At 40.9% G+C, this 25088-nt stretch overlaps 1 protein-coding gene across 1 annotated transcript in view; it reads left to right on the forward strand.

The window, feature by feature from the left end:
* Positions 1–24409, forward strand: part of Pla2g4c (phospholipase A2 group IVC) — a 43613-nt gene extending 19204 nt beyond the window's left edge. Inside the window, exons 5-16 of the mRNA XM_031384103.1 lie at positions 707–827; positions 2629–2769; positions 3612–3665; positions 6747–6797; positions 7771–7920; positions 8365–8511; positions 8852–8947; positions 10064–10218; positions 12374–12545; positions 20554–20704; positions 21418–21544; positions 23503–24409. Of these exons, the coding sequence (XP_031239963.1) occupies positions 707–827; positions 2629–2769; positions 3612–3665; positions 6747–6797; positions 7771–7920; positions 8365–8511; positions 8852–8947; positions 10064–10218; positions 12374–12545; positions 20554–20704; positions 21418–21535 (1356 nt within the window). The 3' untranslated portion in view covers positions 21536–21544; positions 23503–24409. The remainder of the gene's footprint in view (positions 1–706; positions 828–2628; positions 2770–3611; positions 3666–6746; positions 6798–7770; positions 7921–8364; positions 8512–8851; positions 8948–10063; positions 10219–12373; positions 12546–20553; positions 20705–21417; positions 21545–23502) is intronic.
* The last annotated feature ends 679 nt before the right edge of the window (positions 24410–25088 follow it).

Here is a 25088-nt window from a genome sequence, read left to right on the forward strand (position 1 = left end):
AAAAACAATTCTTAAGAATAAAAGAACATCTGGGGGGAATCACCACCTCAGACTTCAAGACTTCAAGCTTTACTATAGAGCACTAATGATAAAAACTGCATGGTATTGGTACAGAGACAGACACGTTGACCAATGGAATACAATTGAAGACTCAGAAATAAAACCACACACTTACAGTCACTTGATCTTTGACAAAGATGCCAAAAATATACAATGGAAAAACGGAAGCATCTTCAATTAATGGCTGTCTGTATGTAGAAGAATAAAAATAGACCCATATTTGTCACCTCGCCAAAGGTCAAGTCCAAGTGGATCAAGGACCTCAACATAAGAACAGATTCACAGAATCTAATAGAAGAAAAAGTGAGAAAGAGGCTTGAACTCATTGACATAGGGGAAGTTTTCTTAATCAGAACTCCAATAGCTCATGCTCTAAGATCAAGAATCGATAAATGGGACCTCATAAAACTGGAAATCTTCTGTAAGCCAAAGTACATACATAGTCAATAAAACTAATTGACACCTTACCAAATGGGAAAAGTTCTTAACTAACTCAATATCTGATAGAGGAGTAATATTCAAAATATGTAAAGAACTCAAGAAGTTAATCACCAAAAAACCAAACAACTCAATCAAAAGCCATATTCTTTTAAACCATGTGCTTATGCCTTATTTAATCTGGGTAGTGTTTTTTTTTTTTCCAAAGCTTCAGGATTCGAATTTGTCCAGCCTAAGGAAGCAAGTGGATGAAGGAGTGCTGCCCTATCCTATCTTTGCAGCCATTGATGAAGACCTTCAGGCTGATTGGAAGGAGAGAAAAACTCAGAGTAAGCAAAAAAGTGAAGGGGAGGGGAGGTAGCAAGAGAACGAAAGGCAGTGAACAAGGAATGTGTGTATGGATAAGTGGGATGTTTGGATGTTTCCCCTAGACTGCCTTTTGGGAGGCCAGGAAGCAAGGGACTCATGAAAAAGGGGCTTTCAGAATAGGATGTTCAGATCATAGAAGAGCAAACAGCAGTTTTAGGAAAACACCAGAGGGCAGACACTTGTTTTGGATGACGAAGGAAGCTGTAACATTAACTAGGAGAGGGACCCAGGTTGGAGATGTAATGGCATGACTCTTTAGTACTTACCTGTCATCTACTCAATAACTACTCCAATAACTACCCTAGTGCTAGTGGCTTTCCTAGTATTCCATTTGTGCTTCAATCCAGTCCTTGCCCTGGGATCAAGAACTTTTCATCCAGTTTACTTAATATAAGGTGCCTTTATTTGCTTGATGAGTAAGTATGTCCTTGTTTCTCCATATCCATCAGGCAATGTTCCAGGTTCTCACTCTAGCATCCTAAGCTGAGAAGTTCCTGGCGTTATTGCTGCATTTCTCTTCTCCTAGCATGGGTCCTTGATAATGTAGTGAAAAGCAACCTAGGAACAAAGGGTTCATTTGGCTTACAATTCCAGGTTATGCCCATTGTTACAGGGAAGTCAAGTCAGGAACTCAATGTAACACTTCCTCAGTCCAGAACAGATATGTGGATCCTTACTTGCTTGCTCTGGGCTTGCTTTCACTCCCTATATACTGATTCTGCCTAGGGATGAGTGATACTTAAAATGGGCTAGATTTTTCCACATCAGAAATCAAGAAATTCTCCCACAGACTATCCTGTTTTGTTAGCCAGTAAAACCATTTTAGAAGGTATTCTGGGCTATGTCAGGTTTAAGGTTGAAACTCATCAGCATAGTCCTTGTATGGTTTTTCCACTGAAGTGGGTAGGGCTGACCTCCTCTTTTTCATAGATCCTCCCCCAGCAGTCCAGGGGTAAGGTTAATTTGGTCTTAACATCTGTCACTCCATTAATTATCAGGGTTGTTTTGACTAATCTGGATGGCCATCCAGGATGTTCCTTCCACCCTGTCTACTCTGTATGTTTCTCTCCTGAGCTATGTACTGGTTTGAAGAGGATGGTTTTCCCTCATAGAGGAAGAATTTAGTCAAGAATATATGAATAGCTGTACTCTCTCCAAACATCCTCTCAAGACCAATGAGACCTTTGGTCATCATGGACTCAACCCTCCACATTGCAATCACTGTCTTCTCCACAACCCTAAGTACATCTTGGACCAAGTATCAGCACCTCTCTTGAGGGCTCCTATAATTAGTTCCCCATTGGTCTTCCTGCTCCATGTCATCTCCTTCTTCCATAGCTACCTGGTGGAAATTTCTGGAATAAAAATGACCATGTGATTTTCCCTTCTTATAATAAATAGTTCATAGTTTATCGATTCCACAGTGTCCCAGGTTACCCTCGTGTCATAGTATGTCTAGAGTCTTCATCATTACCACATTCCAGATTTGCAGCAGTTATGAAGTGGAAGAAAAGGTGGATATGAGGGCTCAAGATTGGGGTGGGCAGTAATAGAAACAGAGTTTTCTTTAAACAATGACTCATTTCCTTCTGAATAAGCTGTTAGACACATGGCGAAGGATTCCCAATAATTTGAGATCAGTTGGCCCATTGCTATATGGTAGTCTCTTGGTTGGCATTCCATACTCTATGGATTCCCCCACACACACACCTGCTGTTTCAGGCTTAGAGCTTGTGGTTTACCCTCATTTTGCCTCCCCAGATTCCTGGTTTGAATTCACTCCTCATCATGCTGGCTACCCTGCACTTAGGGCTTATGTCCCCATCTCAGAGTTTGGAAGCAGATTTGAGAATGGAAAACTGGTTAGATCTGAGCCTGAGAGAGACTTGACTTACCTGAGAGGTAAGTAAGGGATCAGATGGAATTCAGAGGAGGTAGGAAGTTGATGTTGGACAACAATGACCTCTAAAAAGATTCTAGCTCTGCCCTACTCCTACATTGCTAGGAGAAAAGGAGAGGTGTCTGGACTTCTAGAAGAACACTTTAAACATCTCTAAAGAACTCCCTTACCTGACAGATACCTGGCACCTTAAAGAGATGGCTAAATCCAAGGTTATACCTTCTGAGAAACAGATTTACAATGTGGCTATGGCAGTTATGTGCAGTCTCACATCTAAAACACTAGTTCAGTGACCAGCATATACTAGGATTTCAAGTAGAGTTATATATCCATTTATTTAGCAAATAATTTTTGTAGTCCTTTGAGGCTGGGTCTTATATATTCCATTTTGATCTTGAACTAAAAGTGTGTGACTGAGGCTAGTCTTGAACTCTTAATTCTTCTGCATCCATCTTCCAAATAGTAGGATTATAGGCATGCACCACTATGACCAGTCGTCATATAATTTTGTGATACATTATGAAGTCCATCATGTATGCCTAGTTCTGCATAGATAGAAACAAGACTGGCCTTTTTCTCTATCATCTGCAACTAATAACTGGATTAGGGTCTTTTGAAGCTTTTTATGTATTTACAGTTTAGCTATAACTACTCTGCCTCTCATTTCCAGGATTTTCATCCCTGAGCTACCATTGTGTTGAGAACTGCTGACCCCTTGACTGTTGTTCACATTTCAGTTCTGCCTCTGTCTACTATAGGCAACAGGGTTGAAATGTAATAGTACAACCCTATTAGTTCACTTCAATTAGAAGAAGTTTTAGTTGTATTTCTCTCTTTTTTACAGGTTTATGGGGAAGTGCTCTTGCTGATATTGAAGAAATCAGGAAATATATTTTGGGTGAGTATTTGAGATGATTCCAGGGACCAATCCTAGAGATATCTCTTTTAAAGAAACTTCTCTGCAGTTTCTTGTGACAGAAGAGGAAAGTATTGTCATTGTCCAAACATTACTGCTATCTCTCAAGCCTCCATGAGGGCAGTCAGGATGGCTGCAGAGTGGCTGTGTGTGGGGTGCCTTAGTTACATGTGAGCTACGCAGCCTTTATCTCAGTTGCAACATCTATACTACACTGATGATGACAGCAGTAGTTGTAAGGGTTCAGAGAGTGAATTCCTATAAAGTGCTAAGAATGAAGTCTTGGTGGTAAAAGCACTAGGAAACATTAGCAGTTATTATCTGTTCTATTACATAATCCATACCACAATCACAAGGATTGTGTGGATGGTATAATCACCTGAATTCAAAATTGTATTTGTTTTGCCAGGCATGGTTGGTATATATCTTTAATCTCAGCATTTTGGAGGCAGTGACAGGAGTTCTGTGTGAGTTCAAGGCCAACCTTGTCTGCATAGGGAATTCCAGGACAGCCAGGACTACATAGAAGGACTCTATCTAAACAAAACAAAACAAAACAACAACAAAAACCACAAACAAACAACAAACAAAACCAACCCCAAAGCATCATTTTTTATATGTGTGTAGGTGTTTTGTCTGCATGTATGTCTATGTACCACATGTGTGCCTTGTGGTTGCAGAGGCCAGAAGAGAGCATCAGATTCTCTGGAATTGGAGTTAAACTTGTTTTGAATTGCCATAGGGCTGCTGGGAATTGAATCTGGATCATTTGGAAGTAAACCATCTCTCCAGTCTCCAACTTGAGCTTTTTTTTAATAGTGACTGAGTCATGAGAATGCTGAGTTCCTTCCCTGCTCTCACTACTCAGTGAGCACTGATATAGGAATGAATGGATGGCAGTTTGCCTGGAGCCACATCACAGCTCTGATCAGTATGATATATACTTTGGCTAACCAAATGCTCATTGACATAATGCCTCCTATAATGGAGACAATAGTATCGCCAGCCTCATGTGTTAGAGATGAGTTTTAAATGGCCTAATGTGTGTAAGGTTCTTAGGGCAGAGCCTAGACCATAGTAATAATGTCTGACTAATATGTAATAGCTTTAATGTAACCAGAAAGAATGAATGTGCATCTTGGTGAGTGTGAAGGTAAACCCACAGCCAAGAGGTGAAACAATAGATAAAAGAGGCTTACTTATTACCAGTACGGGCAAGTAGAGTCAGGCCTTGACGAAAAAGCGATCCCCTCTTCCAACAAAGGAAGTGTGAGCACTAATTTGGAGAGGTTGTGAGTATTTAGTTGGGAAATCATTTCAGAACTGGCACATTTTGGGGCACATGTAATTTAAGATGAAGCGCTAAAGCGGTGGCTTAGTGGTTAAAGCACTTGCTGTGCAAGTATGAGGACCAGAGTTTGGATCTCCAGATCCTGTGTAAATACCAGATGGGCGTGGTAGCTTGCCTGTAAATCCAGCCGTAGATGACAGAGGCATGGGAATCCTTCAAGCAAGCTAGCAACTAATGTAGATATATTGGTTCACTCTGGGTTTGAGTGGGAAATCCTGCCCTGAATAATGTAGTAAGCAATAGAGGATAAGTCCCAGCATAAACAGTGAGCTTCCACATACACAACACACACATACACATGTGATGTGTACCTTTTCACACATATGTTCCCCTCATTTAGCTTCTATCAATGACACACACATAAAAATGGCAAAAGGGAAAAAAATGAGTAAAATGTTCACTATTGTGCATGTTCCTTTTAAAGGTAAAGTTTAAGAGGGAACAATGGAAGTTGGGAATATATTTGGGTACCTAAAGCTTGGTTAAAGATGGTGGACAGGAATGCTGTGGCTTTGCTCAGCTTTCATGGTAAAGATGGTTAGCTTTATGTAGTACCACAGTGCTAGGCAGTATTTTGATGACATTTTGTGAGCTGAACTTGAGTAGGGCCCTAAATCAAACAAAAGATTTCTTTCTTCAAGGTCTTAGTTACAGAGGGTTTTTTGTTTGTTTGTTTGTTTGTTTGTTTTTTCAAGACAGGGTTTCTCTGTATAGCCTTGGCTGTCCTGAAACTCACTCTGTAGACCAGGCTGGTCTTGAACTCAGAAATCCACCTGCCTCTGCCTCCCAAGTGCTGGGATTAAAGGCGTGTGCCACCACTGCAGAAGAACATCCTGAAGAAGAATTATATATATAGGTTTCTCTTGACCTCCAAGGCTGCCTACCTTAGTGTAGCTGCTAAAAGTAATAGTAATTACTGAAATAAGACACTCTTAAGCATTCATTCTTCACTTTATACCAATTTATAGCCAAACCATACTCTGTGTTTTAAACAGTGCTCCTTGAAAATGGCTGTTGGTTAAAGGCAAATTCAATGAATGTAGAGCCAGGTTTGTTGGCTCACACCTTTAATATCTGCACTCCAGAGGTAGAGGTAGGTGGTTCTGAGTTTGAGTTAGCCTGGTCTATAGAGAGAGTTCCAAGACAGCCAAGGCTATACAGAGAAACCCCATCTCAAAAAACAAAACAAAACAAAAGAAAAACAAAAGAAAAAAGAATAAAAGAGTATCTCTTTGTTGCCTCCCATTGGCTGAGTTTGGAAGTTGGGTCATATTTTATTTTCTTAGGTAAATTAGGTTTGCTCTTCAGAAGAAGCCTTGGTTTGTAGTGTGTGTATTGCCCCATCCAATTTCAAGTTACCAATGTGGGTTCACTAGAGGCAGACTTGGAAGGTAGGCATGGAGTTAGGTTTTGAGATTCAGTATCAGCAAAGCTCTAGTATATTGTGGCCAATTCTACAAAGGAGCAGCCATAGAGGAAACTTGCTTTGGATACACTCAGTACAGGACTGGTAGTGTATGCTGTGATCCCAGCACTTGGGGATGGAAACAGGAGGGTCAGAAGTCATCTTCATTTATGTAGTGAGTTTGAGACCAGTCCAGTTAATATGACACACTGTCTTAAATACCTAAAAAGAAAAAATAAAATATTCAGTGCTATAGCCAGAGTCTGTCTTGTACAGATAAACATTCTGCATTTTTACCCTCTTACAGACTATTTCTATGGCCTCTGGAGAAAATTGAAGCAAAAATGTCCGCTTATCGGTAAGCACCCTGGTTATGGTGAATCACTAATAAGGACATGGATAAGAAGTTGCACAAACCAACCATAGGTCTCAAAATGTCACGGTTATGCTCATTGTCGCCTTGTGAAGTGCTGTCTTTACCTCAACTGCTCAATGTGCTGTGTGTGTGTGAGCGTATATGTGTACACACACATGTGTATATTTATGTGCATATGTGTGATGCATGTATATATATGCACATGTATAGAGAGGCTTGAAGATGATGTCTGGTGCCTTTTTCTATCACTCTACCTTATGTGAACAGGGAGTTTATTAATAGGGCAGACTGACTGTCCCAGAAGTCTTTAGGATGTTCCTGTGTCCACCATCATTGCTGGGATTACAGTTGTATGCCACTTTAGTGGATATTGGAGATCTGAACTCAGATCCTAATGTTTGAGAATTCTGTCGAATTAATAAACTCCATATTCGCACAAGGTAGAGAAAGTGATAGAAAAAAGGTCTCCACACATGTACACATACACACACACACACACACACACACACACACACACACACACACACACACACACAGATGTAGCCATCACCCAAGCCCCATCATAGACATTTTTTGACAGATGAGGCAACTGAGGATCCTGGGCTGACAGAGAAACCTGGACTGGAAAGGGTGTGAGTGTCTGTTTGTGTGTGTGTGTGTGTGTGTGTGCGCGCGCGTGTGTGTGTGTGTGTGTGTGTTCCTTAATGTTCCAGGAGAAGCCCTATCTTGAGTGTTCATGTGCCACATTGAATGAGGGAGGTAGGCTTCTGTATATGCTACTTGGCAGCCAAGTGGGCCTGGGAGGACCATTCAAGTTGTAAGGAATTGCTGGTGGGAGCCTTCGCAAGTAAAACACATGGAAGGTGGGTTGAGTACACACAACAGTGTCAGGAAAGGCAATGATCAATGATGGTAGTGCTACCCTCTTGTTGGTGGCATTTTTATTTCTTAACAGGGACTAGAACAGTGACTTACTCAGAAGCACCAAGGATGGCGATGGATGAAATGCTCTTCGATTTAGTGATGGCTTATGTCACAGATCAGGATGACCCCAGCATCAAGGATAAGCTCTGTGCCCTTCAGCAGGTTCTGGGTACTGAGACAGGTTTGTGCATGAGGCCACATTTGCAAATTCCTGTGAGGATGTTCACAGGGAAGGAGAGCATAAGGAAAGTGGCCGGGGTTGGCGGGGAGGTTGTGGACAAACAGGCAGGTAGCCTGCACACGGGGGCGGGGGCCAGAGGTTGTGGCCAAACAGGCAGGTAGCCTGTACAGAGGTGTGGCCTTTTTTGTTTCTAGTTCACTACCCCATCTACAATTGAATGTGTGTGCCAGTGAGCCCTGCTGCCCTGGTACTTCCTGGGTTTTCATAGGCTTCGCTAAAGGATGGCATGTTTTCTTTTTTTTTTTTTTCTCAGAGGAAATTGCTCTATGACATAGCCACTGCCAGGTCACCACAAGAGATGAGATAGACCAGGCCAAACAGTGGCTGTCAGCAGGTGGTACATGTCTGTCCTGAGCAGGTAATCACCTGAGTTTCTTGGGGCAGGTGAGTTTAGCGAAGAGATGGCTGAGATCATCCAGAATTGGAATGAGACCTCCCCAGAGAAGAAGGAGCAGTTTCTGGACCATCTGTTGGATTACTTCAAGAAGACACAAGAGCCCATCACATACAGTGTGAAGAACTCGATCAGGAGTAAATACCAGCACTATCAGACCCCTCCTCTCTTGTCCCCACTGGTGTCCATTACATTTTCTTACTTCTGTGACAAAGTACATGGCAGAAGCAACTTAGATTGCTTCATTTTGACTCACAGTTTGTTTACTATAGCAGAAGGAGTGTGAGGAAGCAGAGGGGGTGGGGTGGGGCAGACAGAATAGAGAGAATGTCTATCTTTGGTTTGTCTGTGGGTCTTCCACACTTAATTTAAACTCTGTCATTACAAATGTCAGTGCTTTACCACAGGACTTTAGAGCAGTGACAGCATGTGCTACTCCATGATGCTTACTTTGTACCTTTTGATTTCTGTGGCCAGGTTCAATTTCGGACTATTTGGTTTTTCTGAACGAAACTCGGAAGTGTGTTAACAAGTGGCGTTGGGGAACTGTTTACAACTTCCTCTATAAACATGGTGAGAATGTTCCTCTTTTCATCTTTCTAATCTCTCATGGGCTGGAGTAGGCTGTTGAGAATATGGGGGAATATCTCAGCTCATCCTTTTCCTGGAAGTGCAGGGGTGGGCATGGTGCTCATTGGACAGAGTGGCAGAACTTCTCCATGGTATCAGTTCACAGTGAGAGACATGTGGTCTTTTCAATATCAATAGAAGGCATGGTAAAGTTCTTGAAATGTTGGTGTTTTCCTCCAACCATGAAAAGATGTAGACATCCACCACAGTTTTTCCTTTCATGATCTGACATCCTTCATTCAAAGAATGAACAGACATTCTTCATAGAATAGACATGGGCCTACGGGCTACTCCAAGGCTGCTTTATAGATTTAACCACCTTCTGTCTTCTTGTTGTATGAATGTCCTCTTTCTAGACTATACCAATCCCCAAACATTTAAAGTTCATCCACCACTCTTTTTTTTTTTTTTTGATAACACTACCTACCATGAACATCTTTGTGTGTCTTGATGCCTTTGTAGTTTAGGAAAAGGTAAGTTTCCTAGGAAGATGAGTTCCACAATGTTGTTAGCTTGGTCAGCACAATTCATGCCTTGAGAAGTCACATCACTCTGTTTTCAATGGTTATAACAAAACACCCAAGGCTTGGTACTTTATAAAGAAAAGAGGTTTATTTAACTCATAACGTTCGAAGATATAATGGCCCCATCTATTCACCCTCTGATTAGAGTGCTACTGGTTGCAACATACTGTGATGGAGCAGCCACATGGACAAGGGACTTAGTCATGGATAGATGGGACTAATGGTATAAATAATTTGCTCTTTCCAGAGTTTATTCAATGAAACACAAATTGCTTCTAAGCCTGGTGCTTCCACCTTCCACTAAGCCCCTTCTCTAAGGATTCCTCCATCTCCACACTTCACACTGCTGACCAAGCTTCCAGTGCATGAGTCTCTGAGGAGCACACTCAAACCATGTCTAGACAATGGCAGAACTGAACTCTAGCTGAACATGGGTCCCTGATCACCTCTCTGAGACAACAGTTCTGTCTGTATAAACTGCTTTCTATTCTTATATCCTGGCTTTAGATTAGACAAGTTCTTTTCCTGGGTTTAGGTAACATTGCAGATAAGACCATGTGCAGCCGGGAGTTTCTCCATCTGGTGGATGCTGGTTTGGCCATCAACACTCCCTACCCACTTGTTCTGTCTCCTGTGCGTGAAGCTCACCTCATCCTCTCATTTGACTTCAGTGATGGGGACCCATTAGAGGTAATTGAAAAGAAACTTTTCTGTATTTGAGATGGCCTTGTGCAGCAATAGAGTTGTGCAGGAAGAGCTCAGAGTCTGGCTGTGAAGTGGATTTAGGCAGTTGTGGTCTCAGGACACTATGTCATGCATGCTTCCCCTAACATCATGCATGGACACACATAAGTATCATACATTTATAAAGCTGTAAGATTTTTACAGACTGGCAAGATGGCTCAGCAGGTAAAGGTGCTTGTTCAGTCCTTTAGACAGACTCATGTGGTGGATGTCATAAATTGTCTTCTGATGACACACACATAATACATACTAAATAAGTGCATTCGGTATATATATAAATATACATATATATACATATATGTATGTATGTGTATATATATTTCCATTTATGTTATTCATATATATTAGATATATACACAGACACACACACACATGTATACATACATATGCATATATATGAATGTTAGGGTTAGTTATCCACACTAACATAATAGGCATTTCTTATGAAATGCACACACAAACTTAAAAATATATTTATATTTGATCAATCTCAGATCATCAGGGTTGGTGGAAAATGTCAATATCTGTTTATCTGTATTGCTCCTGGTAAAGATTTGTATTTTACATTTATGTTTCTCTTGGCTGACTGCTATTGCTGGATATGAGGTGTACCTCAGAACTTAGTTCTTTTGGTGTAGAGGTTGGGGAGTGTTAGAATACTGAGGAGATGCAACTAGTGCAGTGGTCCTCACCCATCCTAATGGTGTGACCCATTAATACAGTTCCTCATGTTTTGGTGACCCCCAACCATAACTATTTCTGTTGCTCCTGCATAAATGTAATTATGCTATTGTTATAAATAGAATATAAATATTTGTGTTTTCTAATAGTCTTAGGCTTCCCTTGTGAAAGGTCACTCAATTCTCAAAGGGGTCGAGTCCCACAGATTGAGAACCACCGGTCTTTTGGGAGGTGTCTACACTGGGCTTATTCTCTCAAAGGACGGCAAGATTCTTCTTCCTTCTGCTCCCTGACTTATGACATTAGCAGTTTTGCTCTGTCATACATTTCCACTGGACAGCTAACTGATCAGGGCCTGAAAGCTTTTCCTTTTTTCTTTGTAAGCTGATTGTCTTTGGTGTATGTCTTGGGTATTCCCTACAGCAGTAGAAAGCTAACTGACTTGCTTCCATTCTAACAATCAGGCTACTTAAGAGGAATTCCGTGGCTCACTTTCCAATCTGTTGTTCAGTACTGGAAACTGGCTTTGTCACCATTTAACTCTCCCAATGAGGTAGATGTTAAACAGTCTCTAAGAGAAGAAATGAGAGTGGCTGGTTCTGATCATCTGATCCATGGCCAAACATTATATGGAATTGTAGAAGAGTTGGGGAAATGATTGAAGGATAGGTATTTCACAGGAAGCCCAACACAGCCAAATAACCTGGAACCTTGTGTGTGTGGGGGGTGTCCCAGAGACGGAACCAACAACCAAAGAATGAGCATGGACTGGACTTAGAACCTCCCCTGCCCCCCCTTCACATATGTAGCAGATGTGGAGCTTGGTCTTCATGTTGGTCTTCCAACAACTGGAGCAGGGGCTGTCTCTGAATTAGTTGCCTGCTTGTGGAACCCATTCTTGTAACTGGGGCCCCTTGTCTGGGCTGAGTGAGAAGACCATACCTGTAGTCCTACAGTGACTTGATGTTCAGGGTGTGTGTGTGTATGTGTGTGTGTGTGTGTGTATGTTTGTGTGTGTGTGTATGTGTGTGTGTGTGTGTGTGTATAATACTCAGGCGGTGCTCCCCCTTCTCAGAGGAGAATGGGGAAAGGAAGTGTGAGAGGGACTGGGGGTTCTGATATTGTGATTTAAAGTGAATAAAGAAATAAATTAATAAAAAATAGGAAGTCTCTCAGAGAGGAAATAAGATTGACTGATTCTGAATATTTGTGAGTGTCGCCTCAACTGAGCACACTGACCTTTATACAGACCCCAAGGTTATCCTTAACCATTGCAGAAACTGTTCATTGGCCCTCATTGAATACAAGATGTCTTCAGAACAAACCAAACCCCCAATGAATTTGTACTTTTTTATCCTACTCCTGAGGTCTTTGCTGAGATTTCAGTGTGTCTCAAGGCCACTTATTTGCCCCTTCTCAGACCATCAGGGCCACAGCAGACTACTGCCAATGCCATGAAATCCCCTTTCCTAAAGTGAAGGAGGATCAGTTGAAGGAATGGGCCAAAGCCCCAGCGAGTTGCTACATCCTCAGAGGGGAAACAGGACCTGTTGTCATGCACTTTACTCTGTTCAACAAGGACAACTGTGGAGGTAGGTGTGTGAATAAAACAGGGTAAGGAGTTGTGGGACTGGGCAGGCAGTGCTATATCTTAGGGACACTTGATCCACATTTCAACACCTAAAGCTCGAGAGAACGAGTAGGAAGCCTCATACTTCTATCCTGTGGCCTCCAAAAGGGTGTTATATTTTAGTTTCTGTTTAGGACATTTCTTTCTGTTTCCTCTTTTTATTGGGACATTTGTGTTCTAGCTGAATGTATTGTTTCTTCCGCCTGGACATCCACATTCATTATATTGTCCTGGGTGTGGCTCAGCATGTACCATGGTGATCCTGTTAGTCTCAGCCCTGCTATATTTACCAGACTGGACTCTCTGGACCTCTCTACCACTCTTGCTTTCAGAGTGGGATTCCTTTTAAGGGATATAGTATAAAGCCTATTGTTTTTCTTTCTATAGATAGGGATTCACTATTATCAACCTAGGTAACTTTGAACTCAGGATCCCATTCTCTCAACTTTTTTATTATCATTATTCTTTAATCTTTTTTTTTTACAGTCCAGTTGTTATCCCTCTCCCAGTCCACCCTATGACTGCTCCTCATCCCATTCCTCCTCCCCCATCTCCAAGAGGATATTCCCCCCTTCCCCAAACCTTCCCACTCCCTGGTGCCTCAAGTCTCTTGAGGGTTAGATGCATTTTCTCTCACTGACATCAGACCAGGCAGGCCTCTGCTTTTTATGTGTTGGGGGCCTTAGACCAGCTCATGTATGCTGCTTTGTTGGTGCCTCAGTATCTGAGAGAAATTGGGGGTTCAGGTTAGTTGAGACTGCTGGTCTTCCTATGGGGTTTCCCTCTTCCTCAGTTTTTTCCGGCTTTTTCCTAATTCATCCCTAGGGGTCCCTGGCTTCTGTCCATTGTTTGGGTGTAAGTATCTACATCTGACTCTTTCAGCTGCTTGTTGGGCCTCTCAGAGGGCAGCAATGCTAGACTCCTGTCTGTAAGCACAGCATAGCATCAGTAGTAGTGTCAGGCCTTGGAGCCTCCCCTTGAGATGGATTCTAATTTGTGCCAGTCACTGAACCTCTTTTCCCTCAGTCTCTTCTCTGCTTTTGCCCCTGCAGTTCTTTTAGACAGGAACAATTCTGTGTCAGAGTTTTTGACTGTGGGATGGCAACCTCATCTCTCCACTTGATGCCCTGTCCTTCTCTTGGAGGTGGAGTCTACAAGTTCTCTCTCCCCACTGTTGGGCATTTCATCTAAGATTCCTCCCTTTGAGTCCCGAGCATATCTCACCTCCAAGGTCTCTGGTACATTCTAGAGAATCCTCCCACCTCCTTCCTCCTGAGGTTGCCTGTTTCCATTCTTCCTGCTGGCCCTCAGGGCTTCACTTCTTTTCCCTTCTGATCCCCCCATATCTGATCATGTTCCCCCTTTCCCCTCCCCCTTTCCTCTTTTCCCCAGGTATCTCCCTCCCTCTGCCCCCTGGAATTGCTTTCTTCTCCCACCCAAGTGGGATTGAACATCCTCACTTGGGCCCTTTGGATTGTTAACCTTCTTGAGTTCTGTGGATTTTATCCTGGACATTCTGTACTTTTTGACTAATAAACACTTATTATTGAGTACATACCATGCATGTCCTTTTGGGTCTGAGTTACCTCACTCAGGATGATATTTTCTAGTTCCATCCATCGCCTGCAAAACTCAGGATGTTCTCCTTCTTAATAGCTGAATAGTATTCCATTGTGTAAATGAACCACAGTTTCTGTATCCATTTTTCCTTTGGGGGCATCTGGGATTTTTCCAGTTTTTGGCTATCATAACTAAGGCCACTATGAACATAGTGGAACACATGCCCCTGTGGCATGGTGGGACACCTCTTGGGTATATTCCCAAGAGTGGTATAGCTGGGTCTCAGGTATATCTATTTCCAGTTTTTTGAGGAACCTCCAGATTGATTTCCAGAGTGGTTGTCCAAGTTTGCAATCCCACTACCAATGGAAGAATGTTCCTCTTTCTCCACATCCTCACCAGTATCTGCTGTCACCTGAGTTTTTGATCTTAGCCATTCTGATTGATGTAAGGTGGAAACTCAGGGTTGTTTTGATTTGCATTTTCCTGATGACTAAGGACTCTGAACATTTCTTTAGATGCTTCTGAGCCATTCTAGATTCCTCTGTTGTGAATTCTTTATTTAGTTCTATACCCCATTTTTTGATTGGGTTTTTTTTTTGGAGGTTACCTTCTTGAGTTCTTTATATAATTGTCAATTCTTGATCTTAGAGCCTGAGCCATTGGAGTTCTGTTTAAGAAATCTCCCTCCTCGCCCTGTAGCTGATGAATTTGAAGTTATTTCCTATTTTCTCTTCTATTAGATTTAGTATATCTGGTTTTATGTTGAGGTCCTTGATCCACTTGGACTTGAGTTTTGTGCAAGGTGACAAAAATGGGTCTATTTTCATTTTTCCACATACAGACTGTCAGTTAGACCAGCACCATTTATTGAAGATGTTTTCTTTTTTCCATTGTATATTTTTGGCTTCTTTATAAAAATTCAAGTGTCCTTAATTGTGTGGTTTTATTTCTGGGTCTTCAATTCTATTCCATTGATCAACGTATCTGTCACTGTACCAATTCCATGCAATTTTTGTTACTATTGCTCTCTAGAATAGCTTGAGGTCAGGGGTGGTAAGTCCCCAGAAATTTTTTTATTGTTAAGAATTGTTTTTATTATTCTGGGCTTTTTGTTTTTCCAGATGAATTTTAGAATTGCTCTTTCTCTTTCTTTGAAGAATTATGTTAGAATTTTGATGGGGATTGTGTTGAATCTGTAGATTACTTTTGGTAGGATGGGCATTTTCATTATGTTAATTCTATTCAATCCATGAGCATGGCAGATCGCTCCATTTTTTGAGGTCTTCTTCAATTTTTTTTTCATGAGAGAATTGACGTTCTTGTCATACAGATATTTCACTTGTTTGGTTAGAGTTACCCCAGAATATTTTATATTATTGGTGACTCTTTTGTTTGTTTGTTTTTGGTTTTTTTCAAGACAGGGTTTCTCTGTGTAGCCTTGGCTGTCCTGGAACTCACTCTATTGACCAGGCTGGCCTCGAACTCAGAAATTCGCCTGTCTCTGCTTCCCAAATGCTGGGATTAAAGGCATTCACCACCCCTGCCTAGCTATTGGTGACTCTTATGAAGGGTGTTGTTTCTCTATTTTCTTTCTTAGCTTGTTCATCATTTATATACAGGAAGGCTACTGATTTATTTGAGTTAATTTTATATCTAGCCACTTTGCTGAAGTTGTTTATCAACTGTAGAATTTTTAGGGTAGCTCATATGTACTATCATATCATCTGCAAATAGTGACTTCTTTGCCAGTTTTTATCCACTTGATCTTCTTTTGTTTTTTATTGCTCTAAGCTAGAACTTTGAGTATATATTGAATAAATAGGGAGAGACTAGAAATCTTTGTCTTGTCTCTGATTTTAGTCGGATTGCTTCAAGTGGGATTCTCTATTTAATTTGATATTGGTTGTTGGTTTACTGTATATTGCTTTCATTCTGTTTAGGTATGAGACTTGGATTCCTGTTCTTTATAATAGTTCTTTATAACATGAATGGATGTTATATTTTGTCAAATGCCTTTTCAGCTTCTAATGAGATGGTCATGTGATTTTTTTTTCTTTGAGTTTGTTTATATAGTAGATTATGTTAATGGATTTTTATATATTGAACCCACCTTGTATCTCTGGTATGAAGCCTACTTGATCATGGTAAATAATGGTTTTGATGTATTCTTAGATTTGGTTTGCTAGAATTTTAGTGAGTATTTTTGCCTCAACATTCTGAAGTTCTCTTTTTTTGTTGGGTCCTTGTGTGGTTTAGGTATCAGAGTAATTGTGGCTTCATAGAATGAGTTTGATAGTGTTCCTTCTGTTTCTATATCATGGATAGTTTGAGGAGTGTGGTATTAGCTCTTCTTTGCAGGTCTGGTAAAATTCTACGCTAAAGCCATCTGGTTGGGAGATTTTTATTGACTTCTTCTATTTCTTTAGGGGATATGGGCCTGTTCAGATAGTTTACCTGTTCTTGACTTAACATTGGTATGTGGTATCTGTCTAGAAAATCATCCATTTCATCTAGATTTTCCAGTTTTGTTGAGTATAGGCCTTCGCAGTAGGATCTCATGATGTTTTTGAATTTCCTCAGTTTCTGTTATGTTTTCCATTTCATTTCTGATCTTGTTAATTTGGATACTGTCTCTGGGCCCTTTATTTTGGCTAAGGGGATTTCATTTTCTCAAAAAACTAACTTTTGGTTTTGTTGATTTTTTTGTATTGTTCTCTTTGTTTTTATTTGGTTGACTTCAGCCCTGAGTTTGACTATCTCCTGCCTTCTAATCCTCTTGGGTGTGTTTGCTTCTTTTTGTTCAAAAGCTCTCAGGTGTGTCTTAAGTTGCTAGTATAGGATCTCGCTCCAATTTCTTTACCAGGGCACTTAGTGCTATGAATTTTCCTCTTAGCACTGCTTCCATTGTATTCCATAAGTTTTGTTATGCTGTGTCATCATTTTCATTGAATTCCAGGAAGTCTTTAATTTGTTTCTTTATTTCTTCCCTGACCTAGTTATCATTGAGTTGAGAGTTGTTCAGTCTATGGGTATATGGATTTTCTGTTGTTTTTGTTGTTATTGAAGTCTAGCCTTAATCTGTGGTGATCTGGTAGGATACATGGAATTATTTCAGTCTTCTTGTATTATTTGAGGTTTGTTTGTGATCTATTATATGATCAGTTTTGGAGAGGATTCAATGAGGTGCTGAGGAGGTATATTCTTTTATTTTAGGGTGAAATGTTCTGTATATATCTGTTCAATCCATTTGGTTCATAACCTGTATTAGTTTCACTGTGCTTCTGTTTAGTTTTTGTTTCAATGACCTGTCCATTAGTAGCGAGAGTGGAGTGTTGAAGTATTATTGTGTGGGGTTCAATGTGTGTTTTGAGCTTTAGTAAAGTTTCTTTTATGAATGTTGGTGCCCTTCATTTAGGGTATAGATGTTCGGAATTGAGACTTTCTCTTGATGTATTTTTTCTTTGGTGAATATGAAATGTCCTTCCCCATCTTACTTGATAACTTTTGGTTGAAAGTCTATTTTATTGGATATTAGGATGGTAATTCCTGCTTGTTTCTTGGGATTATTTGCTTAGAAGACTTTTTTTCCAGCCTTTTACTCTGAGGAAGTGTTTGTCTTTGTTATTGAGGCTTATTTATTGTATGTAGCAAAATGCTCTATCCTGTTTGCATATCCAGTCTGTTAGCTTATGTCTTTTTATTGGAGAATTGAGTCCATTGATATTGAGAGATACTAGAGACAGATTATTGTTAGTTCCTGTTATGTTTGTTCTTATAGGTGGTATTATGTACCTGTGATTCTCTCCCTTTGGCTTTGTTGTGAGATAATGAATACCTTGTTTTTCCTTTGGTATAGGTACCCTCCTTGTGTTGGAGTTTTCCTTGTGGTATCCTCTGTAGGGCTGGATTAATAAAAAGATACTGTTTAAATTTGTTTTTTTTCCTGGAATGTTTTGTTTTTCCATCTATTTTGATTGAGGGGTTTGCTGGATCCTTGGCTGGCATTTGTGTTCTCTTAGGGTGTACATGACTTCTGTCCAGGCTCTTCTGGCTTTTAGTGTCTTTGTTGAGAAGTCTGGTGTAATTCTGATAAATCTGCCTTTATATATTACTTGGTCTTTTCCCCATACATCTTTTAATATTCTTTCTTTGTTCTGTGCATTTAGTGTTTTGATTATTATGTGATGAGAAGATTTTCTTTTCTGGTCAAATCTATTGGTTTTATGTACATTTATGGCCATCTCTTTCTGTAGGTTGGGGAAGTTTTCTTTTATGTGATTTTTGTTGAAGATGTTTTCCAGTCCTTTGAGCTGGGAATATTTGCTCTCCTTTATTCCTATTATTTTTAGGTTTGATCTTTTTATTGTGTCCTGGATTTCCTGGATATTTTTGGTTAGGGGTTTACTGTAAGTCTCTTCTAAGGTATCTTCTATATCTGAAACTCTCTTCTATCTCTTCTATTCTGTTGGTGATGCTTACATCTGTAATTCCTGACCTCTTTCCTAGATTTTCCATTTCCAGGTTTGCCTCCTGGTGTTTCTTTATTGTTTCTACTTCCACTTTTAGGTCTTAGGCTGATTTGTTCAATTCCTTTATCTGTTTGATCCTGCATTTCTTTAAGGGATTTATTTGTTTCCTCTTTAAGGGCTTCTTCTTATTTACTTGTGTTTCCCTGTATTTCTTTCAGTGAGTTATTTATCTCATCCTTAAAGGACTCTATTATTCCCATGAGATAGGATTTTAGGTCAGCTTCCTGTTTTTTAGGTGTATTGGTGTATTCGGGGCTTACTGTGTGTGAGAACTGGATTCTGATGATGCCAAAGTATATTGGCTTCTGTTGCTTATGGTCTCATGCTTGCCTCTTGCCATCTGTTTATCTCTGGTGTTAGCTGGTCTGGGTGTCTCTGTCTGGAGCCTTCCTCCTATGTCTCGGGTTTGCTTCAGGTCTCCTGAGAGGCCTGTGGTCCTGGCTGTAGCAGACCTCATGTGAGGTCTTCAGAATGTAGGGTCTTCAGAGGTGCATGTACACCAGTGACCTATTGCACTGTCTACAGAGGCTCTCCTTGGAGGCCTTCAGATGTGGGGTCTTCAGAGGGGCAGTCAAACTGCTGATCTGTTGAGCTGCATGAAGCAGATCTGCTGGGAGGTCTTCAGGCTGTTGGATCTTCAGAGGAGCAGTCAAGCTGTTACCCTGCATGTAGCTGTTCCTGGGATGCCTTCAGACTGTGGGGTCTATTGCCCTGTGTGCAGTGAAACTCTGAGAGGCTTTCAGACCATGATATCTTTAGAGGAGCAGACCAGCTGGTGATCTGCCCCAGCAGAAGCAGGCTGGAAAGGGAGTGGAATTCAGGGGTTGGGGCCTTTGGGGGTAATGGGTCCAGAGTCTGCTGGGCTTTTCTGGAGGGGGGGTAGGAGGGGGTGGGTTCCTGGTGGGTTCCCAGCTGCTGTGGTCTTTCAACTTTCTAAGTGCTGAGATTACATCCCTGAGTCACATATGGCTTTACCTGTTTCTTTCTACTGTTCCCCTTTTTTGTTTTAAAGTTATTTTAAAAATTATTTTTAGTTATGTGTATTTGTGTTGGTCTGTTTGTGCATGTGAGTGTAGATGCTCAGAGGAGAGAGACATTGGATCCTGTTGAGCTGGAATTACAGATGGTTATGAATTATTTGACACTGGTGCTGGGAACCAAAGTTCAGTCCCCTGAAAGAGCAATATGAGTTTTGCTAAGCTATTTCCAAGCCCTTGTTAATTTTATTGTTAAGACAGAGTCTCACTATGCAGCTTAGCCTCAGCTCAAACTCACAATCCTCCTGCCTTGGTCTCTAAGTATTACAATGATAGGTGTGCACCACCAACCCCAGCTAGTATTCCTGCTCTCTTTCTATTATTTTTTAAAAGATGTTTTATTTTTATTTTATATGTATGGGTATATTGTGTGCATGTATGTTTGATTACCATGTGTATGCCTGTTGCCAGATGAAGCCAGAAGAAGGCATCAGATCCTCTGGAACTGGAGTTATAGATAGCTGTGAGCCACCATTTGAGTGCTGCAAGCAGAGTCTATGTCTTCTCGAAGAGTAGCTGTTATGGCTAACTGTTGAGCTATTTTATCAGCCCTCTTTTGTACTTTTTTAAAACAGATATTCATTATTCACCTGTATCAGCCATAGCTCCAGATAATACAGGTTACTATGGAAAAGGAGACATTCTCTTTTTTTTGTGATGGTATGAAGAATAGATAGTAAAACATATGCTTTATTGCATAAAGCAGTATAAACCAATACCTCTTTATAGCAGCCATATGGTGTGCCAGCTGAATTTGGGGTACAGAAATAGTTTAGCATTCCTGGACATAAATGGAAACAATCTTAATTTGACCTGTTTTTCTTGGTTTGGTTTTTTTTAGATGATTTTGAGACATGGAGAAAAAAATATAGGACAATAAAACTATCCGACTCATACACACCAGACCTGGTGACAGATTTGCTGAGGGTATCCAAGGAGAATGTGCAGAAAAACAAAATGAATATCCTTCATGAGATGAAGAAAGTGGCTGGGTAAGTGTCAGGCTACAGCTGCTTTGAATTCTGAGTTGGATCTAGTTTCAGAGCTAAGTTCAGTAATCTGATATGAGGGTTGTGGGTATGGTTGTCAATTGATGTCTACCTCAGTGAGTGGCAGAGGGTTTGCCTTAAGGGTAGAGCCCCTGTCTAGAATCCCTTAGAGAGGGACTGGAGGGCGGTATTTAAGTGATAGGACTCTTGTCTAGAATCCCCAGTGAAGTGTTGGGGATATGGCTTAGTGATAGAGGCCCTGCTTAGAATCCCTCAATGAGGGGCTGGGGGTGTGGTTCAATTGTAGATTCCCACCCTAAAGTCCTGCAATAAGTGATTAGGGGTGTGGCTCAATGGTAGAGTACTTGTTTAGTATATATGAGACTCTGGGCTTCATCCTCTGTCCTAAAAATAAAGTTATGTGAAGGGAGAAACCACTCTTCCCACTTTAGCTTGCATCTGTGTAGGGGAGAAGACAGTGAATAGTGCTGAAGTGAGTGTCTTCCTGATGCAGAAAGCAGTGTGGACTAGGTTGCTATGGCTGTTGAGGCTGCCCAGGGGACCAGATTACTGAGGGTTTTCCAACAACCAAAGAGTATTCACTGAATGACCACTCCATCACAGCCCTTGACAACTGACAATGAGCCCTCACTCATTGCTGGTCTCAGAAATGTCTATCACATGACATTCAGAGCTGCTTTTCATTCCACTCTCAGGAATCCTGGGAACTTCCCAAGGGTGAACAAGAAGGCCTGCTTGGGAGACACGGTGCAGGAATCCCAAGGCTCTCAGGCCATGGAGATCAAGATATCCCACAATATACATAAGGATTAAGGATCCCTTGTAAGTTCCATCTTTGTCTTATCCTCCTACATCCTGACCCCAAACATCCCCATGTCCCATATGTGATCAGTGGGTGTTCTGTAGAAGCTTCTAGTTCAGAGTCAAGGCTTATTGTGTGGCGGGACATCAGATTGATGCAGCCAGAAGCTTTCAGTTCAGAGCCAAGGCTTAGTCTATGTCTTAGTTAGGGTTTTATTGCTGTGAATGGATACCATCACCAAGGCAAGTCTTATAAGGACAACATTTAATTGGGGATGGCTTACAGGTCCAGAGTTTCAGTCCATTATCAAGGCAGGATCATGGTGGCATCCAGGCAGGCATGGTGTAATAGAGGCTGAGAGTTCCACATCTTCATCTGAAGGCTGCTAGCAGAATACTAACTTCCAGGCAGCTAGGAGTAGAGTCTTAAAGCCCATGCCCATGGTGAAACACATACTTCAATAAGGCCACACATCCAAATAGGGCCAATTCCTGGGCTAAGCATATACAAACTATCACAGTGCGTGATGGCGGATGAGATTGATGCAGCCAGAAGCTTCCAGTTCAGAGCCAAGGCTTAGTTTGTGATGGCAGATCAGATTGATGCAGCCAGTTTGAGTCTCAGCTTTCCTTTATAAAGATTTCACAGGATGTGTGCTTATAGTAGGTTAGGTAAGTTTGTAACCATCTTAATTTTAAAGTTTGATTTGTTTATCTCATACGCATAAGTATTTTCCCATGCATATATGCATATGTACCATGTGTGCTGCAGAGGCTCAAGAGGGCCTTAGATTTCCTTGAACTAAAGTTACAGATGGTTGCAAGCTGCTATGTATGTGCTGAGAATCAAACCTGGGTCTTCTGCAAATGCATCATATGCTCTTTTCATACAAGTATATAATGCATTTTAATCATATTTAGTCTGAGAAACACCCTCCAATTCTTCCCAGATACCTCAAGATCTTCCTCCAGACTTCATGTCATATTTTTTTAATAACCCATATAGTTCATTTGGTGTTTGCAATATTCGTGTGGGTGTGAGAGTTGTCCATAAGACCTTGGTTCATAGACCTCCCAGGATGATAGCCCTTAAGAAAATAGACTCTCTCCCAAGAAGTTATCAATTTGTAAATAGTTCCTCCTGTGGGGGGTGTGTGATTAGGTGCTCCTCCCTAACCCATTAGGGCTATTGACTGGTTTTATCTTGTACAGATAACTCCAGATGCTGTGAGTTCATGATTGTAGCAGCAGTCCTGTCCAAAATGAGCTTATCTTTTGAGGACCTGCTCCTTCTCTCAGACTCTTGTGGTTTTCTTTAACCTGGAAGGAGTTGTCACTCTTTTGATGGTGGGACCCTCTTTGCCACTGTGGGTAGCATGTCACATGGCAGTGCAGAACATAGTTTCTCACACCTGCCTTTGCTTACAGGCAGTGAAGTTGTTTTTTTGTTTTTGTTTTTTGATATCAAGCACTTAAAAATTGTGAACTGGGTGAATCAGGGTTGCAGAGCACGAGGAAAGAGTCTGTGGTGTCATATGAAGAATTCCATATAAAAGGGAACCGCATGCAAAGAATTGGAGTAGAATGACTTTACTTGTTAAATAAGCAAGAAGAAAGATGTTATTGGTGGCTCAGTGTGAAGATACAGAAAATATGGAATGAAATATGATGTGAATTCTGACAGGTCTAATATTTGATGTAATAGTTAGTTCCTTTCTTGGATCTAAGCAGTTGACCTAGATATAAACAGTTGCCCCTAGATTTGACATGATTAGATACACAAATACTTACACAATAGCATAGTTAATGGGAATGCCTCTTAAGCCATGGAGGTGGGATTAGATCTAAGTTTTCTTGTGGAAGAACTACCTGTCTTTTTTTGAACCCATGTTGTGGTCTATAGATGGCTCCAGATCTTCTAGCCTTCTCCCACTGGCAAGGCTACCTGCATAGATCAATAATGACTTCGTTTTTTCCAGGTACTACTTGCAGTGTTGGCATGTATTAGTGGACCCACCACCTGTGCTCCTTCCAAAATCCACCATCAGCTGTCTCTTTGTGTAGAAGAACTGCAGCTTTCAGGGCACTGTGGACCTACTGCTTTACCAGGGTCCAATTGTCAACCTGACCTTGATGCTCTCTGTTCCCTTCAACAACTCAGAAAAATTGCATTTGCCTTAGCTATTATAACTGAACAATCTCCAGAGACCTAGATGGTATCTTTGACAACATTATTCAGAGTAATGGGTCACCAGAGCTAAAAGAGGCAAAGTATGTTCTTCAGGTGCCTCGGGGACCCTAAAGCTGAAGTACAACTCCTTGATCATCAGATGTTGACCACCCTGTTTAACATCCATGTGGCTAAAACAAATGTAGTGATTGAGACCAAAGCCACATAAATTTTTCTCTCATTCTGTATCTGCTCATTTTATACCCAGTTTTTTTTTTACTCAGTTTTTTTTTTCTGTAAAAGGATAGACCTTAGCTTAAATCATGACCCATCTCTTCAGAGCAATAAAAAAAAAACCCAAATAACTCTGAGAAGACAGGTTCTGTAAGTGCTTGCTCCTTTTCCAACAGATTGATGATGCACTGACTAGTCCCTCATCATCTCCTGTATCCTGTGTCACCTCGATGCATCCCTTATTGCTCTGCTTCCCACCATGCTGTTGTGGCTTGCATTCTCCCTCAAGATCTTCCCTTCAACCTGCTTCAGGGTGATACTTACCTTTCTTGTCTTATCTGCTGCCTCAGTGCCTCCTTCCTGAGGCACTTACTGTTTGTTGGTAGGTTGTAAGTGATGGCTTCCAGGTCTGTCCATTTTACTACAAACAATGTAACTTTACTCTTCCTGATGACTCAATAAACATAAAAGACTTCTGGGTGTTGAATTGTTTATGTCTCTCAAAATGTTGATGCTGTAACCTTATTAGAGTATACATATATACTCTCTCTCTCTCTCTCTCTCTCTCTCTCTCTCTCTCTCTCTCTCTATATATATATATATATATATATATATATATATATATATCCTTAAAAGGGAAGGAGGATTTTACAGATGTGAAAAAAAATGAATAACATGATTCAGGGGGATATGCTCATCTACTATTACTATTGTTCTCACATAAAGAGGACTTGAACATGTAGACAGATGTGCACACAGGTACTGGGCTATGAGATCATGAAGGGAGAGGTTAGAATGATGCCCACTGAGACAAGGGACACCAAAAGATGGCAGTGAATAATCATTGGTCGAAATACTGACCTCTGAGGTAAAAGGGTCTAGGCCCAGAATCCTGCATTACACTGGGCCACATCTTGGTCTTCTCCAGGTTCACTGAGGCCCTGTTTGACTTTTACCACCACCTGGTAATAACTGGTAAGATTAACAGTTTATACAAAGATGTTGCTTATTCAATGTAAGATAGGTTGTAAGTGAAATATACCCTGAGACAGATACTATTATCTTCAGTTTACAGATGACAACCTCAAGGCCTGGGCTAGTTAAGTGTTTTCTGGAGAAATTAACCAGAAGTAACATAATACCCATTCTGTAGGCAATGAT

Source organism: Mastomys coucha, unplaced genomic scaffold (genome assembly GCF_008632895.1).
Source record: "Mastomys coucha isolate ucsf_1 unplaced genomic scaffold, UCSF_Mcou_1 pScaffold21, whole genome shotgun sequence".
NCBI lineage: Eukaryota > Metazoa > Chordata > Mammalia > Rodentia > Muridae > Mastomys > Mastomys coucha.